At 60.4% G+C, this 16,967-nt stretch overlaps 1 protein-coding gene across 1 annotated transcript; it reads left to right on the forward strand.

Annotated features, from left to right (window-relative positions):
* Nucleotides 1–251: 251 nt before the first annotated feature.
* Nucleotides 252–13,554, forward strand: SEZ6L (seizure related 6 homolog like). The gene is made up of 16 exons (XM_065692892.1): nucleotides 252–984; nucleotides 1,209–1,342; nucleotides 5,412–5,604; nucleotides 6,091–6,276; nucleotides 6,396–6,561; nucleotides 7,354–7,520; nucleotides 7,850–8,044; nucleotides 8,134–8,272; nucleotides 9,518–9,714; nucleotides 11,075–11,269; nucleotides 11,365–11,556; nucleotides 11,782–11,976; nucleotides 12,632–12,664; nucleotides 12,806–12,920; nucleotides 13,163–13,265; nucleotides 13,516–13,554. Exons 1-16 carry the CDS (start codon nucleotides 252–254, stop codon nucleotides 13,543–13,545), a joined length of 2,973 nt encoding a protein of 990 aa, XP_065548964.1. The 3' UTR covers nucleotides 13,546–13,554.
* Nucleotides 13,555–16,967: the final 3,413 nt, after the last annotated feature.

Here is a 16,967-nt window from a genome sequence, read left to right on the forward strand (position 1 = left end):
GGAGTGAGTGAACCTCCCCGAACAAGTGACCTCTGCATAAAGAGATCACAGAGCAGCTCTGAAAGCGGTGAGAGGAGGCCACCGAGTTCCAGCAGAAACCCAGCTTCCACGGAATCTGTGCAGGCTCGTTACTGCGCTCCCATAATGAGCCCATTTGGGAGATCCGCAGGGTTCAATCAGCAGCAGCTCCCGGGGGGCTGATTCCGAGTTATAATTCCATACCTGGAATTGCCCAAATCCCACTTTTCCCCATGTATTTTGCAGACAGCGGCTCGGGAGCAGCGCTGGTCCCTGCCAGCCCAGACCCTCTCACCGCAGATGACCTGGTGGAGAAGACAGCCCATGGAGCCGGGGAGCTGGGGCACGGCACGGGTTCAGTCGGAGCCAGGGAGCTGGGACACGCCACTGCCCTCAACCTGCTGCCGGCCGCGGAGGACAGCACCGAGCCGGCAGCGGAGGATCCGGCGCCGCTGGTGCAGAGCCCCGCGCTGCCAGCACCCACCACGGCCCCGGATGCTGCCGTGAAACAGACGTTCCCTGTTAAGAAAAAGCCGCCCACTCCGAAGCACCCAAATGCGGCGAGGAAGCACCCGAGGCCCAAGGCTGCCCCACCGGGGTCCCCCAGGGCTGCATCCCCGGCCAGCCCCCTGCGCCCCGGGCTCCCCACTGCCTCACAGGAGCCGCGGGCGGCAGCCGGCGGTGGGGACACGGAGCAGAGCCCCACCGAGCTGCCCTGGGGGGGCCGGGCCACCACCAGCCGCCCTGTGCTGCAGATCTCCCCGTCCACCCTGCCACCGACAGCACCGTGGCACCCCACTGACAGCACCGGGGATGCCGGCAGTGCTCCCACCGCGGCTCCCACCGGGGATGCCGGTAACCAGACCAACAGCGCAGAGACAGAGGCACACACGGCAGAAGAGAGCCAAGAAACCACCACATCCACCATCATCACCACCACCGTCATCACCACGGAGCCCACCCCGGGTAAGCTGTGCTGCCTGCATGGGCATGGGGATCAGGGCAGGGTTTCCGGGAGTGAATGGGGAGCATCCCTGCGTGTGGCATCAGTGGCATTCCCTGGGTTTGTGGGACTGCGCTTAGGTGGTGCTGGTGCTGGAGCAGGGACCTGGGTGCTGGGGTTTGGGTGCAGGAGGGAGCTGTTGGGTGAGCCATTCCCCAGTGCAATCCCTGATTCGCATTCCCCCCAGTCCTCTGCAGCATGAGCTTCCACGACCCCGAGGGCTACATCGATTCCACAGACTACCCACCGCTGCCCCAGCACAGCTACCTGGAGTGCACCTACAATGTCACCGTCTACACCGGCTACGGCGTCGAGCTGCAGGTGAGAAGCGCGTCGGTGCAGGGATCACCATGGCCTGAGCCTCTGCTCCACAGCAGCACAGGATGCACAGCACCATGGCCATGGGCACGGGCTAAAATCACCCCTTCCCAGGGAGGAAAATAGGTTTTTCTTAGCATAATAGAGCGGTAACTGGTACATCCTGAACATCAGCTAGGATCAAAGCATTAACATGCCATGTGGTTAATTGAACAAGAGCATGGCAAGCAATTTGCAAAGAGCCTTCATGGGAAGGCGTGAAGCAGCAGTGCTGTGCTCACTATACCACCAACCCACAGCAAAGCAGGGCCAAGTCCCTGCCAATTGCAGGATAAAGACCACATGGCCAAGGCATTCTGCAGGCCTTCTGCAGCAAACCCCACAGCAGCTGCAGCAGAGAGCCAGGGCTGCTTCTGCAGGAAGGTGTCTGTCAGTGTTGTGAGCTGCACACATGGGAGCATGGATTAGTGGGCATGCTGCATGCCAGGGCTACCACTGTGCTGGTACCTGTGCTGTGCAGACCCATCAGAGCCAGGGGTCTGGTCCAGGCACAGTGGTCTCCAAAACTCTGCATCCCACAGCCTGATGGGGATTGGAGCAGGGCAGGGGTCTTGATGCATTTCACGTGGTCTCCACGTCAAACCAGCCCCCGGTCTCCATGCTCTGGTGCACAATCCTTTCTCCTTCGTGCACTTTCCCCATGTCACCATTTGCATCCAATTAAAATCCATTCGCTTTCAATCTGTGTAATTAAGAACATGCATTAAAAGCAGCAGCAGCTCCAGGGAGCTTGTCCCTGCCATCCCCTGGTGGGCACATGCAAGGGGCTGACCTCTGGGCACGGCTGCGGTGTGGAATGAAGCCCTGGTGAGAGGCTGACCCGGGACTGGGCCGTGCTGGGCTCCTTTCCACAGCAGTAACTTGTGCCCCAGCCCCGCGGGGTGCTGAGGACGGGCTGCTCCGCTGTAAACTCGCCTCTGTCCATAATCCATCAGGTGACACCGCTCCTGACCTCACTCTGTTGTAAGCTGAGATTTTAATGGAGCATAAAATTAGCCTCGCCACCCCCCAAGCTTTGCATCTCACTTTGCTGATGCTTCTAAGCATTGCAGACAAATTAGATCACAGCAGCGGGGCTGTGCTGGCTGAGCACAACCTCACCGGGAGCTGCTGAGCACCCACGGAGCACCCTGTCCTGGATGGGTGCTGTGGGAGCTGGAGAAGGGTGCTGAGCACCCCGGTTGCCTGCACCTTGCCCTATTCAGCAGAGGGCAGGGGGGTGCCAGGCCCATGGATGCGAGCTGAAGTCCTCCTGTGTAACAGCATCAGCAGTGCCTGACCCTCGCTGCAGGCAGCGAGCTCTGCAGAAGGCTTTTAACCATTTAGGCAGCAGCAGTGACGTGATTTATGTCCCAATGAAGCTAGGAATAGCATTCACGGCAAGTACAGCAACAGATTTATCCCCTCTCTCTGAGGACGTTCACACAGGATACGTGCGGATGGAGGAGGCAGGCAGCGTGGTGCAGGAACTCGGTCCATGCAAGCACCCTGGACATCACCCCTGACCAGTGGGGCTGGTGCAGAAGCTCTGGGGCTTTTCTCACTGTCACAAGCAGGCTTTGCTGTAAGGCCTGTACCCAGCTGCTCCCCAAAGCCTACAAGAAGAGCATGAAAGACCAGCAAACAAGGGAGCTGAACCTGGAGGTGTCCCTGCCCAAGCTGCCACTGGTGGGAGAGGGCAGGGGCTGGCAGCCAGCCCCTAGCAGCATCCCAGCCCCCAGCAGCATCCCAGCTCCTTGCAGCATCCAGCCCCTCACCCAGGGCTGGGGAGAAGGGGCATAACACAGCGAAGGACCCATGTGGTGCTGTGTAGTGCTCAGGGTCCCTGCTGGGCTCTCTGGCAGCAGCATCGCGGCCAGAGCCATGTCCCTATACCAGGCGGGTGCCCTGCACGGCCCTGCCAGGGCTGTTAAACTGTACTTATGGTTATACCCCTTGAATCTTCTTGGCAGGAGATAGAGTTTCCCTCGGGAGATCTGTCGTGGGTGAGCAGCGCTGGCAGCCGGAGCGAAGGATCCCTCCTGTCTTCCCAGCAGGCTCTTTGGGAGCTGACACTGGTGCAGGCTTTGGTTAAGGCAGGAACTCGTCCTGCCCAGCCCTGGCAGGGACTCGCACATATGGTCCCCTCGCAGCGCTGCCGGTCCCTGGCGCGAGGCCGCTGCCTCGCTCCCGGTCCCCGGAGGATCCTGCCTGCCTGGCACTGGAGCTGTGCAGTGACATCCCTGCTCCAGGCTCCTCTGAGCACGGGCTTGCAGGAGGAGGAGGCTGCTGGTGCAGCTGAGCCATGCCCTCAGCACACGGCACCCTGCAAAGGGCTGGGAGATGCTGCAGCATTCACCAGCTCCATCTCTTCTGCAGAGCTCTGCAGGCTGGAGCTGCTCCTTGAAGCCCCTTCCCAGCAGCAGGGAATGGGGGGAAAGAGCATCTTGGTGGCACTGAGCTGCTTGAGAGCTCTCCTGAGAGTTTCAATTCCCCAGAGCGATTCAGTGCTGGATGGTGTGTGTGATGCTAGCCATCAGAGGAAGCTGGTGGGGAGCAGGTTTGTCTTTGAGTGATTGCAGAGCAAAATGTGTTTGAGAAACACCCTGGAAATGTCTTTGCAGTGATTCAGACCCAGCTCAGGAAGCAAAGCTCTGCCCCAGCGGGAGCTGGGGGGAGCTATTCACTTTAGCATCCCTGGATACCATGCTCCAAATAATTCATCCCTGATAACACTTAATTCGTTCCAGTTATTAATAATCAGACCTGAGCTATGGCAGCAGGCTCAGTGTGTGCACAGGGTGCTGGGGGCAGCTTTCAGGACAAAACCTGGAGAAGAAGAAAGGCCCTGGGGGGCAGGTTGGGGTCTGGGGCATGCACTTGGCTTGTGCTGCCGATGCACTGCACAGTGCCCATGAGGACTGAGGCCTGCTCTGCCCTGCAGCGAGGACCAGAGGCTCTGCAGTGCCCCAGCATCCTGCTGCAAATTGAGGCAAGATCTGTTTCTCCTGAGTTAAAAGGATGCTCTGGGGTGAGCCCAGTCAGGCTCTGACCCAGCCTCGGCCTTTCCAGGACTTGTGGGTCTCTGAGGCAAGCAGGGAGTTACTCAGTGGGGTTGGGGTTGTTTCTCCAATGGAAATCTCCCTTATTCCAGCAGAAGGTCAGAGGATGCCAAGTGCTGCTGGTGGCCCTTGGAGCCGGGCACATCCCCACCTCGCGCACTGGAGGCAGGCAGAGTTGTGACAACAGCAGCAGATCCTTCTAGTCACAACATGGTCGGGAGCGCTCGCAATCACGGGCTAAGGCTGTGGTGTGAGCTAAATATAGAGCCCTGGTCCTCGCACACTTAAGGAAACAAATGATCTGATGAGCATCTTTCTGCTGAAATATGAGCCCATTTATTAAGCTAAATGGACACGAAATGCAAATGTGAGGTTACTTTTCAGCTATTTCCAAATAATAATTAAAGCCTTTTGGGACCGCTCATTAGGCACATTTGCTGTGACTCCCCGGTGTGGAGGAGGGATCCTGGGGAGGAATCCTGGGGAGCACCAAGCCCTACATACAAATGTACCCTGGTTTGGTTGCAGACCTGCCCTGCTGGGACCAGTGAGCCTGCTCCATGCTATGGTGCCTCGAGGTGCAGGGCTGCTTCCAGTGTAGATGCAGGTGGAACTGGGATCCCACACACCCTGACTCGTGCTACCCCTTCATGTTCCTCCTGTCTAACTCTCCTTGCCTGCTCAAACCCCCAGTTTCAATAGGGAAGCAGATGCGGTCACCTTGTGCTGCACAGAAGCATCCAGCTTCAGAACGCATCTCAAGTGTGCAGCTCCAGCGCCCTGTGCCCGCAGTCCCAAGGGAAGAGGTCAGCAGTTATAGAGTTCCTTTGGGCTCATGCTGTGCGCAGACAGCTCCATCACCACCGAACAAGCAGCTCCTGCCCACGATGCCTCCCATGCTCTGTGTGTTCATGGCTGGGATGGGACCCCCACCTTCACCCCGCAGCTCACGGGTCTCTGCTCCCACCCAGGTGAAGAGCGTGAACCTCTCGGACGGGGAGGTGCTCTCCATCCGTGGCGTGGACGGCGATGCCCTCGTGGTCCTGGCCAACCAGACGCTGCTGGTGGAGGGCCAGGTGATCCGCAGCCCCACCAACACCATCTCCGTCTACTTCCGCACCTTCCAGGACGAGGTGGTGGGGACCTTCCAGCTCCACTACCAGGGTGGGTGCCTCAGTGCCAGGGGTGCGCGAGGAGGGCTGGCATGGCGTGTCGGGGCCGTGGGGCTCAGCCTGCAGTGATTACAGCTCCTGTATCACTGCATGCCCGTGCTCAGAGCATCACTGGGGCGGGCGTAATAGCCCTTGTGCCCAGAGCAGAGGGTACAACACACACCGATGTCCCGGACCCCAGCACTGGCTGAGCTCCTCACACCCTCCCTGCCCCATCTCTGATCCCATGTAGCAGCTCCTCCTGCACAGCTCAGCTTGCAGGTCTATTTTTTCCTTAAAGAGCTATAAAAAATAGATGAGTTCAAGTGAATTCTCTCTAAAATAGAAACTGGGTCTGGCCGAAAGCAGTAACAGGTTGAGAAGCAGCAGCGTGGCCGTTTGCTGGTGCTCCGCAGCCGGCACCCGCAGCGAGGGCTGTCACTGTCCCCCCCTCTGACTGCGACAGCCCCAAGCTCCGAAATGTGTGTGCTCCTTGCAGTGTTTATGCTGAGCTGCAACTTCCCACGGAGGCCCGACTTCGGAGACGTCACCGTGATGGATTTGCACTCGGGGGGAGTTGCTCATTTCCACTGCCACCTGGGCTATGAGCTGCAGGGTCCCAGGGTGCTGACGTGCATCAACGCATCGAGGCCGCACTGGAGCAGCCCGGAGCCCATCTGCTCAGGTACGTGCTCCCTCAGCCTCGGTGCTGGGGAACACTGGGATCGCCAAGGGGAAAACGAGGGCTGTTCCTCCGTGCCTGCCTTGAACGCGGTCCCGGAGAGCCGTGCTCTGTGTTGGCAGCGCCCTGCGGCGGGACGGTCCGGAACGCCACCATCGGCCGCGTCCTCTCGCCCAGCTACACCGGGAACCAGTCGAGCAGCATGTACTGCGTGTGGGCCATCGGGGCCCCCCCGGGCCAGAAGCTGCACCTCCACTTTGAGAAGCTCCTGCTGACAGAGAGGGACAGGTAAGGCTGCGGAGCTGCTCGTAAGCCTGGTGCCAGCTCTGTGGGGAGCCTGTTTCCCGGGGTGAGGAGCACGGAGCTTCACTGGGACCTGAATACACCAAAACCTGGAAGCCCCAGACTGGTCTCAGCCCCCGGTCACACCTCCTGCCCTTCTGGTGCCTGGTCTGCAGGATGAGACCTGCGATGCTGTGGGGCAGCACTGACCCAAGCTCCGGGTACAGCATGGAGGCTGTCAGCAGAGGATGGTGGGGATGGGGCAGAGAAAGGGAGGTTCATGAGCTATGTGTTCATGCACCCAGGAGGCACGACAGGTCTTGGGCAGAAAAAGCTGCAAGAAGCAGCCGCAGAGCCCCAGCCCCTGTATCCAGGCCCGGCGCTTCGTGCCAGGAGATGTTGCAGGTCTGATCCTGCCGGCTGCGGGGTGATGCTGTGTGCTGTCACACTGCCCCTCTCCTCTCCCCAAACACCCACTGCTCAGCACCACGGTGCAAGAAGCTGTGAGCCCCACGCTACAGCACCTGTAACACAAAGAACACACTTACGGTGCTGATCCTTGTGTTTAAAGAGCATTAGCATTCAGCCTGGTAACAGGCAATAAAGCAGGTTTATGGCTTGTAGTAAAATGAAAGAATAAAGCCCCTGTTTATGGCACAGTAAAAGAGACTTATCTGGCTGGTGATCGTTTGTTTGCATGGTTCCTTTCCACTCCTGTGCTCCGGGAGCACTGGAGCTGGCGAGGAGGGGAGCGCGGGGCCACTTCTGCCATGTCATGTGCCGTGTCCCCCGGTGCAGGATGGTGGTGTACAGCGGGGACACGAACCAGTCCGCGGTCCTCTACGACTCGCTGCGTGCTGACAGCGTGCCCTTCGAGGGGGTGATCAGCGATGGCTCCTCCATCAGGATCGACTTCCTGGCCGAGGAGCCTGCGGCAGCCACGGCTTTCAACATACGCTTCGAAGGTGATGAGCTCTCGTTTGGTACCCGCAGCGGTCCCAGCTCAGCAAGCGGTGACACAGCAGCGCGTTACCGGTGCTGGTACACAGTGGAAGTGGGGTTTGGTTAAGCCCGTGCAGCTCGGGACAGATAAGCTGTTGTTAATCCTAATTGCCTGTAAAATTCACTGTGGAAAAGGCCATCCGTGCACGGTGGGATGAAGGGTTTGTAGCTGGGGATGAGCCCAGGGCTCATTGAGCAAACCCCAGAGCTGAGGCTGTGAGGGGCAGGGGAAGGCAGCGCTCTCCCATCCAGCTCCGTACCCCTATGGCTCATGGGGGATCTTCTCTTCCAGCCTTCGAGCGGGGCCACTGCTACGAGCCCTACATCCAGAACGGGAACTTCACCACCTCGGACCCCACCTACAACCTGGGCACCACGGTGGAGTTCACGTGCGACCCCGGGCACTCCCTGGAGCAGGGTCCTGCCGTCATCGAGTGCGTCAACATGCGGGACCCGTACTGGAACGACACGGAGCCGCTGTGCCGAGGTCAGTGCCAGCACCGCAGGGTGATGCTGGCTGCTGGGACAAGCATCCCCTGGACCCTGCTGAGCCCTGCCTGCCTCTCGCTCATGCAGCCACGTGCGGGGGGGAGCTGACTGCTGTGGCCGGCGTGATCCTGTCCCCAAACTGGCCAGAGCCCTATGCAGAGGGGGAGGACTGCATCTGGAGGGTCCACGTTGGCGAGGAGAAGAGGCTGTTCCTGGACATCCAGCTGTGAGTAGCCCAGGACCTCTCTGCTCCGCCGGTGCAGTATCCCCACTGCCCTTGCCCCAGGGATCTGCACCATTTCCCTGGTCTCCCCCCTTGCAGCTTTCCTAATCCCCTCCGATGCGCTCAGGTGAGGTCCAGCGCAGCACCCAGTGCTGCTCCGAGTTCAAAGTGATGTTACACCATCCACTGCAGTAGTTAATGGCTCCTGAGATGGCTTCTGAATACTGTCACAGGCAGGCACATTCTGAGGTCAGAGGGGTATGGATTAGATGTTCAGGCTGGGAGCCCTTGGCATGATAATGCTGCTGATGCAAAAGGAATCTCCTCCGATGCTATTCTGGGTTCTCAAGGGGAGGGCACGTTTCAAGTAGGGGCTTAGAGTCATAACGGTTTTAAAGCGCCCTGTAAAATCCCACGTGGGAGCTCCCCGTGCACCTCTCCCAGCTCTGTGGGTGCTTGGGCTGAGCAGAACTGGAGGCCGAGCGCTCTGAAGTCATCAGACATAAATGTCACCGAGGAAATCGTGTTTGACAGGAAGCAGAGGTTTCCTGCAAATGTCAGCTTGCCACGGGGATGAGCTGGCGCCTTCCAGGAACGCTCTTAATAACAGGCTTGGGGATCAGCGCAGGTGCCTCCAGACAAGGCTGATGTGCAGGGCAGGGGTCCCGCAGAGACCGAGCATGTCCTGGGCCTCAGGTACTGCACACGCACTGCCCGGGCTGCCCACAGAGTGCCTCTGACCTGATGGAGATTCTGTGGGGCTGGGAGCATCCTGGTGCTGCCTATGGGAAGGGGAGGATGCAGGGTCCCTGCCCCAGCCCCTCCTGTGCTGCCCGGCACAGCGCTGGGTACTGGAGGTGCTCCCTTTGCTGGTGAGCAGGATGAGAGCAGGGAAAGGTGGAACCTGTGCCCATCCATGGGGCTGAGCTGATAACGCCCTCACCATCAGCACCCAGCGGGCAGGAGGAGCAGCCTGGCAGCCGGGCTGCTGGCATCAGTGGCTCCCTTGGGATGTGCATCCCTCACCCGCCCTTTGTGGAAGCAAGGAGAGCCCCGTTTCCCCCCCAGCTCCAGGGGCAGCCGCATCCCTGCTGCAGAAGAGGCGGATGGAGGCTGCCGCGGGGCTGGCCCTGGGCATGGAGCTGGGCTCGGCGCTGCCCAGCGCCCCCCAGCCCTTCCCGGCCGCCCCAGCCGCCCGTCCGCGGTCCGACACTGCCCCCGCGCGGTCTCACCCGCTTCTCCCTGCAGCCTGAACCTCACCAACAGCGACATCCTCACGGTGTACGACGGGGACGAGCTCAGCGCCCGCATCCTGGGCCAGTTCGTGGGCAGCAGCGGCCCGCAGAAGCTCTACTCCTCCAGCCCCGACCTCACCATCCAGTTCCACTCGGACCCGGCCGGGCTCGTCTTCGGGAAGGGGCAAGGATTCATCATGAACTACATCGGTACGGAGAGCGGGGCGCTGGGGGTGTCCCTGCCGCTGCTGTGCGGGTGGGGACCAGGACATGGACCAGGCTGTCCAGGCGCTGGGTTGCGAAGCAGGGAGAGCTGTGACTCCAGCACATCCCACGGAGCCCTGCAGACACCCCAGCCCGCAGCAGGTCTCAGGGTCAGTTGCTCCTGGGGTGTCCCCTCTTCCGGGCCGGCAAGAAGGCAGAGGCGGTTTTGGTCCCCGTTATCCTGGTCTGGCCCAGTGCAGCTGCAGAGCAAAACAGGGAGAGGAATTGTTGGTAATAGGTGTACAGGACGCCCCCCCCCCCGGCTCTGCCAGGCACGAGGCACTGCAGTGAGGTCCTCCCAGGAGAGGCTGCAGAAGCCCATGGAACATGGGCTCCTGAGATGGCTGTTCACAGCTCAGGCTGCCCTTGGAGATGTCTGTTCACATCGTCCTTTGGTGCAGCCATGTCTGCCAGAGAGGGGAGGCTGATGCCCAAGGAAGGGACAAGGACTGGGAAGGGCACTTCTTCCCCAGGGCTGCCCTGCTCTTGCTGCTGCCTCTCCCCAGCCTGGCTTCCCCTGGCAGGCTTCTTCCAAGCCTGTTTTCTTCCTGCTGCTGCCGGCTCTGGTTAGGACCGGCAGAACAAGCTGCAATGCAGATCACCTGTGAGCCTGCAGGTCCCTCCTCACTGCACTGCAGCACATGCAGCCAGGCTCAGCCATGGGCACGGGGCTGGTGGGGGGAGCAGGGCAGGAATCCTGCACCGGAGCGAACCTGCTGTGTCATGACCAGAGCCTGTACTGCTCCTGTGCCTGCAGCCGGAGCTGACCCCGCTGCGCCCACGCTGCGGTGCTTGTCCTGATGCCAGCGCTGATACTGCCTTGTTTCTACCAGCACAACCCCCTGCCTGCTTTAAGGGTCAGGGCTGGGAAGCTCCCTTCACCCCAGAGAGGGACTGTAGAGATAAGCCAAGGGGGAATGGCCTTAAACTGAAAGAGCAGAGATTTAGGTTAGATGTAGGGAAGTGGGTGCTGAGGCGCTGGCACAGGGTGCCCAGAGGAGCTGTGGCTGCCCCATCCCTGGCAGTGCTCAAGGCCAGGTTGGACACAGGGGCTTGGAGCAAGCTGCTCCAGGGGAAGGGGTCCCTGCCCGTGGCAGGGGTTGGAGCTGGGGGAGTTTTAAGGTCCCTTCCAACCCAAACCATTCTATGAGTCTATGATTCTGCCTGCTGCTGCCCAGGGGCTGCTGCATGGGCCATTTGTGGTGCATGGGGAGGGACGGGTGCTTGGCAGAGCTGTGTGTCCACACTCCGTGGCTCCAAGGAGGGCCGCACTCGGTGGCCACAGCAGCATCCCTCTTGGCTGCAGAGGTGTCCCGCAACGACTCCTGCTCCGACCTGCCCGAGATCCAGAACGGCTGGAAAACCACGTCACACACGGAGCTGGTGAGAGGGGCCAAGATCACCTACCAGTGCGACCCGGGCTACGACATCGTGGGCAGCGACACCCTCACCTGCCAGTGGGACCTCAGCTGGAGCAGCGACCCCCCCTTCTGCGAGAAGAGTGAGTGCCCCAGCAGCGTGCGCTGCGGCCCCATCGCATCCCCTGCCTCCGCTGCCGGGCCTGGGGCTGCGGCTCAGGCGGCTTCTCCTCCCCAGTCATGTACTGCACGGACCCGGGGGAGGTGGAGCACTCGACCCGGCTCATCTCCGACCCGGTGCTGCTGGTGGGGACCACCATCCAGTACACGTGCAACCCCGGCTTCGTGCTGGAGGGCAGCTCCCTGCTGACCTGCTACAGCCGCGAGACCGGGACGCCCATCTGGACCTCGCGGCTCCCGCACTGTGTCTGTGAGTTGGGGCAGCTCCTCCTGCTCTGCTGCAGCTCAGCTCCTCTGCCTGGGGGGCCAGGAAGCCTTTTCCTGCAGCCAAGACCTTCCCTGGCTGCATGGGGTGGTGAAGAGCTTTGAGCTACCTAGAGGGGGGTGGCTGAGACCTTGGGTGCTTCCCTGTGTCCCCTGTGCTCGTCTCTCCGCTCACACCCTGGGGCTCATCCCGGGATCTATTCCCTTTCAGCCGAGGAGTCGCTGGCCTGCGATAACCCAGGACTGCCAGAGAACGGCTACCAAATACTTTATAAGCGCCTCTACTTGCCCGGAGAGTCCCTGACCTTCATGTGCTATGAGGGCTTTGAACTCATGGGGGAGGTGACCATCAAATGCATCCTGGGGCAGCCGTCCCACTGGAGTGGACCCCTGCCCATCTGCAAAGGTAACTGTGGGGGGTGGATGTGGGACACGGGGACACCAAAGCCTCTGTCCCCAGCCTGGGATAGCCCAAGGACCTCCATCCAGCAGCAGACCTCAAGCTGGGACCTAAACTCATCTGGGACCTGGATCTGAGCTGCACAAGCTCTGCTGCCCTGGGGAGGGGGAGAGAACCCCCCAGCCATGGTGCTGGCAGTGCCGGGCAGGCCTGGCTGCTCGCTGCTTTGCTGCTTCCCATAGGCATTTGCTCATCTCGGCAGGGATGCTCTCCTTGGGTACCCACCAATATGGGAGAGCTCTACCCCAGGAAACCCTCTAAGTAAGGTCTGGATTTAGTGTCCTTTTGGGACACAGGAGGATCCTTCTCTTGCCACTACACTTCAGGGATGGATTGTTCTTAATTACAACTTAAGAAGCCCTGGCAGCAGGGCTCTGTGGGGTACCACTGCCCCAGGCAGGGCCGTTTGGCTGGCATCTCGCTTGCCCAGTCCCTCAGTCCCCTGCATGTGCTTACAAGAACCTAGAACTGATCAAAAGCTGCAGGTTTGTAACATGGCTTGGGACCAAATGGGGCAGAGAAACCGCGGGGCTGGGGTCCCCATGCAGCAAGCCCCCATCAAACCCAGTTACGTACCGGTAACTCTCTGTTTCTCTTCCAGTGAATCAAGACAGCTTTGAACACGCTCTGGAAGGTGAGTGAAATGCATCCGGTGGATAAGCCCTGTGCAGGGCCCTCAGCCAGAGCCTGTGTGGAGCGGGGAGGAGGGAGGGGAGCAGCAGAGGGGATCACAGGGTGTTTGCAAATGCCAACCTGATAGATCTTGTCCTTTTAGTAGCAGAAGCTGCTGCAGAGACGTCGCTGGAGGGAGGAAACATGGCCCTAGCCATATTCATCCCGGTGCTGATCATCTCCTTGCTGCTGGGAGGAGCCTACATCTATCTCACAAGGTGAGGAGTGCAGTTGGGCTGGGGATGGTGGGGAGGGATGCGGGGACATGGCTGGGGCTTGCTCAGCATCACAGAATGGTTTGGATTGGAAGGGACCTTTGTAGCTCATCGAGTCCAAGCCCTGCCATGAGCCCAGGGAATGGTCCCCGCGAGCAGGGCACAGAGCCAGGATGTGGGATGTGGGAGGCCGGGGCTGTTTGTGCTCCGTTCTGTGCAGCCCAGTGACTCCTGCTCTCCCGCAGGTGTCGGTACTACTCCAGCCTCCGCCTGCCCCTCATGTACTCCCACCCCTACAGCCAGATCACGGTAGAAACGGAGTTCGACAACCCCATCTATGAGACAGGGGTGAGTGCTGCTGCGCCCGCTGCTCCCAGCACCGTCCTGATGGGAGCCACGCGTTGGCCCGGGGGTGCAGGGTGCTCGGAGTGATGGGAGGCTCCATCCCTGTTGCTCCCAGTGGCTGGGAGGGAAGTGGTAGGGAAGGCATCGCTTCCCCAGGAGCAGAATAACACTCAGGGCCTCTCTTTCCCTCTGGGAATGGTGGGGTTATCCTGAAAAGCAGCTGCTCCTTCAACTGGCTTTTCCTTCCCTCCAGGAAACAAGAGAATACGAAGTTTCGATATAAGGACAGTGGTAAGAGAGTCTCTGGCTGCGAACTTACTGTGCTCTCATAGACTTCCTCAGTAACTAATCCAGAGCCCACGTGGAGTTTGGTTGGACCCCTGGACCCGCTGTTGTCTTTCCTTTTGCCTCTTTCTGGAAGATTTTACTGTTTTCTTCACTGTATTTATTCTATTTAAGCTGGGGTAGGTGTGCTGCAGAGCCCGGGCGCAGGCGGCAGCGGGGCAGGGCTGGGTCCAGCGAGGCCAGGGCAGTGGGAGGGGGACACATCCCCTGGCTCTGTTCACACCCACACAGCGGGGTTGTTGCGGTTCTGGTGTCAGAATTAAACCCGCCCCCATTGCAAGAGCTGCAGCCCATTGCTGGGAGCCGAGGTTTGCCGCAGGGTCTCACCAGCCCTCCCCACCCCGCGGCTCCCAGCTCCCCTCTTCCCAAGCAGGGGCCGCAGTGGGTTGTGTGCCAGCAGCACAGGGACTGGCCTGGCTGTGGAAGCGGAGCGTGGCTCAGGAACGCTGCCGGCCGGCGCAGGGGATGCCCTGGCACACACTCGGTACATCCCGCTTTGCTTTCCCTGCTTTGCTTTGGATGCTGGAGAGGCAGTGGGCCAGGAGCCCCAGCTCTATGGAGAGGCATTAACCAGTGAGCCCAGCAGCCCGGGGCCATGGGGAGCCTCACACAGTGAAGGGGAGCTCTGCAGCCTCTGCCTCTTTAGCCACGCTCACCATGACCCTTGCCATGAGAACCCAGCGGTCTCTCCTTACCCCTCGGTAGCATCTCAGGGTAAGCAGGATGGGCTACGAGGGGGTCCCCAGCATGCAGGTGGTGGTGCCAGGCAGGCACCAAGGCAGTGCAGCCCCCGTGCTGGGGCTCATGGTGGGACAGGCAATGGAGAGGGGATGGAGATGGAGGTTACTGGGGCAGGAAGGGCAGGCAGTGCCTGGCTCTGGCACAGACCAGCCCGTGGGGAGCAGGACAGGCAGGAATCAGCCCCTCAAAGCAGGTCCCACCACAGGCAAACCCCAGCTGGAGCCTCAGCATCCCCTGCACTCTCCCACTGCCTTCACCCCTGCCAGAGCCAGACACTGCAGGGCTGCCTCCCATCCCCACACAGCCCTAAGGGCCACCTCCTCCCCAGGCCCCCCATGCCACCAACCTCCATAGCCAGGCCCTGGGGAGGGCAGCGAAGCCACCACCGTGTCCTGGGCTGCCGGTGTCTCTCCTTTGCCCCTATAGAACAGCAATGGTAACCACGGGAGGCTGGTTTAGTTCCGGGGTGGTTCGTGCATCTCTGCAGTGTACAGCTGAGACTGAGGGGTGGTTTTTTCCTTTAAAAACAATGAATGTGTGTTTGTAATTTGTAAAGGTTAAAAAAGAAAAAGAAAAAAAAAAAAAAAAGGAAAAACGTGCCAAAAATGTACGAAGCATTTCATTCCCCTTCATACAGGTCTGTTTTTATAAGAACAATGTGAAAATTGCTGGGATTAAATATTTTTGAACATGATGAAGTGCTTCCGTGGGGAGCTCGAGCGTTCAGTGTAACCCCGGTGTAAACTGTTCTGTGGTTTGAATGTGTGGAACCAGTTTGCAGAGCCCTGGACCGCAGGCAGGGTCCCGCTGATGCACAGGGGGAGCTGTATCCTGCCCTGGTGCAACCCCGTACTGTCCCCCTGCTCCCATGGGATGCATTTGTCTGAGCCTGGCTGGGACAGGGGCTGAGGCTCAGTGCTGGGGACATCCCTCCTCCATGGGACACCCCATGGGGGCCAGCACCAGCTCCCCCCAACCCCATCCTCTGCCTGCACCAGCCCAGCCCCAGCGCTGCCTCTTGGGGTGATTGGGGTCCGGGTGCTGCCCACAGCACTGGGACCCCACAGGGCACCCGTGGCCACATCACAGAGGATGTGCAGAAGGTTTGGGGGAGCCCTGTGGGGCGGGGGTCATGGGGACCCATCTGGCCCCGCAGCAATGACCCATAGGTGTCACCTGTGCTGGCTGGGGCAGGCTGGCTCCCCATAACCACAGGGAGAACGTGGGGGGCTGCCTTGCCCACCTCCATATGGCTCCACACCAGCTGCATCCTGCACTGCCGCACTGCCGAGGAGCAGGGTCACGGGGACATCCCAGTTAAATCCAGTGTCCAAGGCCAGGGTGGATCAAGCTGCTCCAGTGGAAGGTGTTCCTGCCCATGGCAGGGATTTGGAACTGGATGAGCTTTAAGGTCCTTTCCAACCCAAACCATTCTATGAAACACCATTGCCCGATGCCTGCAGAGCCCCAGGTTTCCCTGGCAGGGGCAATGGCCATCGAGGAGGGACGGGGGGGGGGCACAACCCACCCAGGGCAATATCCTCTCTGCTGCTGCCCAGCCGAGGAAACCTGGAGCATCCCCTCCATCCCTGCACGAGCAACACAACAACCCTGTGCTCTCCGAACGTGCTTTCAAGCAAGGCTGTGATGTGCCATCAGATAATGGCTTCGTTCAGCAGCTCCCCGGCTAATGCGGAGGGGCGCGGGAGCCAGGGCCGTGATGCGCAGCATTCCCGGAGGAGGGAGCTGGGGTTATTTTTGGACAGAAATTGCAAGGGAATTAAAAGGAAGGGGGGGCGGGGGGGGGGGGGGGGTATCTCGCTGCTGCCGCTGCTCCGCGGTGACGTAAAGCAGGAGCCCAGCTCCAGCCTCCTGCTTTGTGCTGCGGTTGAGCCGTGTCTGGGCCCACCTCCCCTGCGGGAGGACGCAGCGTGCTCGGCCCTCAGCCATCGCACAGACAAAGGACCCCGTGTGCACGTACCTGAGCTCGGGGATGCAGCAGCAGGGACCCCTCATGCAGGGCAGCGTGGCCCAGGGCTCACGGGCCGCAGCTGGGTTTCATGCATCCATTCAGTGGCCACGTTCCTGCATCTTCCCCCGTTGCTGGGTTGTTTCGCAGCAGGAAGCAAAGCAGTTTGGGGGAACCATGCAGAGGATGGAGGGCTGGGAGAGCAGCTGACCCCAGCCCCAGCTCTGCCATGGGCTTTGCTCAGTGCTGGAGGCAGGAACCAGCTGTGGGGTACCCACAGTCACTGGTGCCAGCAGCGACAGAGCCCTGGGGCGGTGCTGGCATCTTTCTGTGCAGCATCAGAGCAGCAGCAGCGTGGAGTATGATTAAAGAGCAAAGAGCTGGGGCTCGGGGCTGGGCTGTGGAGGAGCAATGCTCAGGGGCAGGAATGCTGAGGGGGGGGGGAGGCAGGGCTGAGCCATGCACCCGTGCTCAGCATCCCACACGTTGCCTGGGCACAGGCTGATCTGGAGGGGACTCAGGGAGCAAGAGCCTGGATGATGCTGATCTCCTCGGCTCAGGGAGCAGAGGGAGGGCCCCTCCGGGAACATGATCCCTGCTCCATCCTAAACACTCCAGGAAACCCTGCCCTGGCACAAGCAGCACAGCTT

This window comes from Lathamus discolor, chromosome 12 (assembly GCF_037157495.1).
Source record: "Lathamus discolor isolate bLatDis1 chromosome 12, bLatDis1.hap1, whole genome shotgun sequence".
NCBI classification, from domain to species: Eukaryota; Metazoa; Chordata; class Aves; order Psittaciformes; family Psittacidae; genus Lathamus; species Lathamus discolor.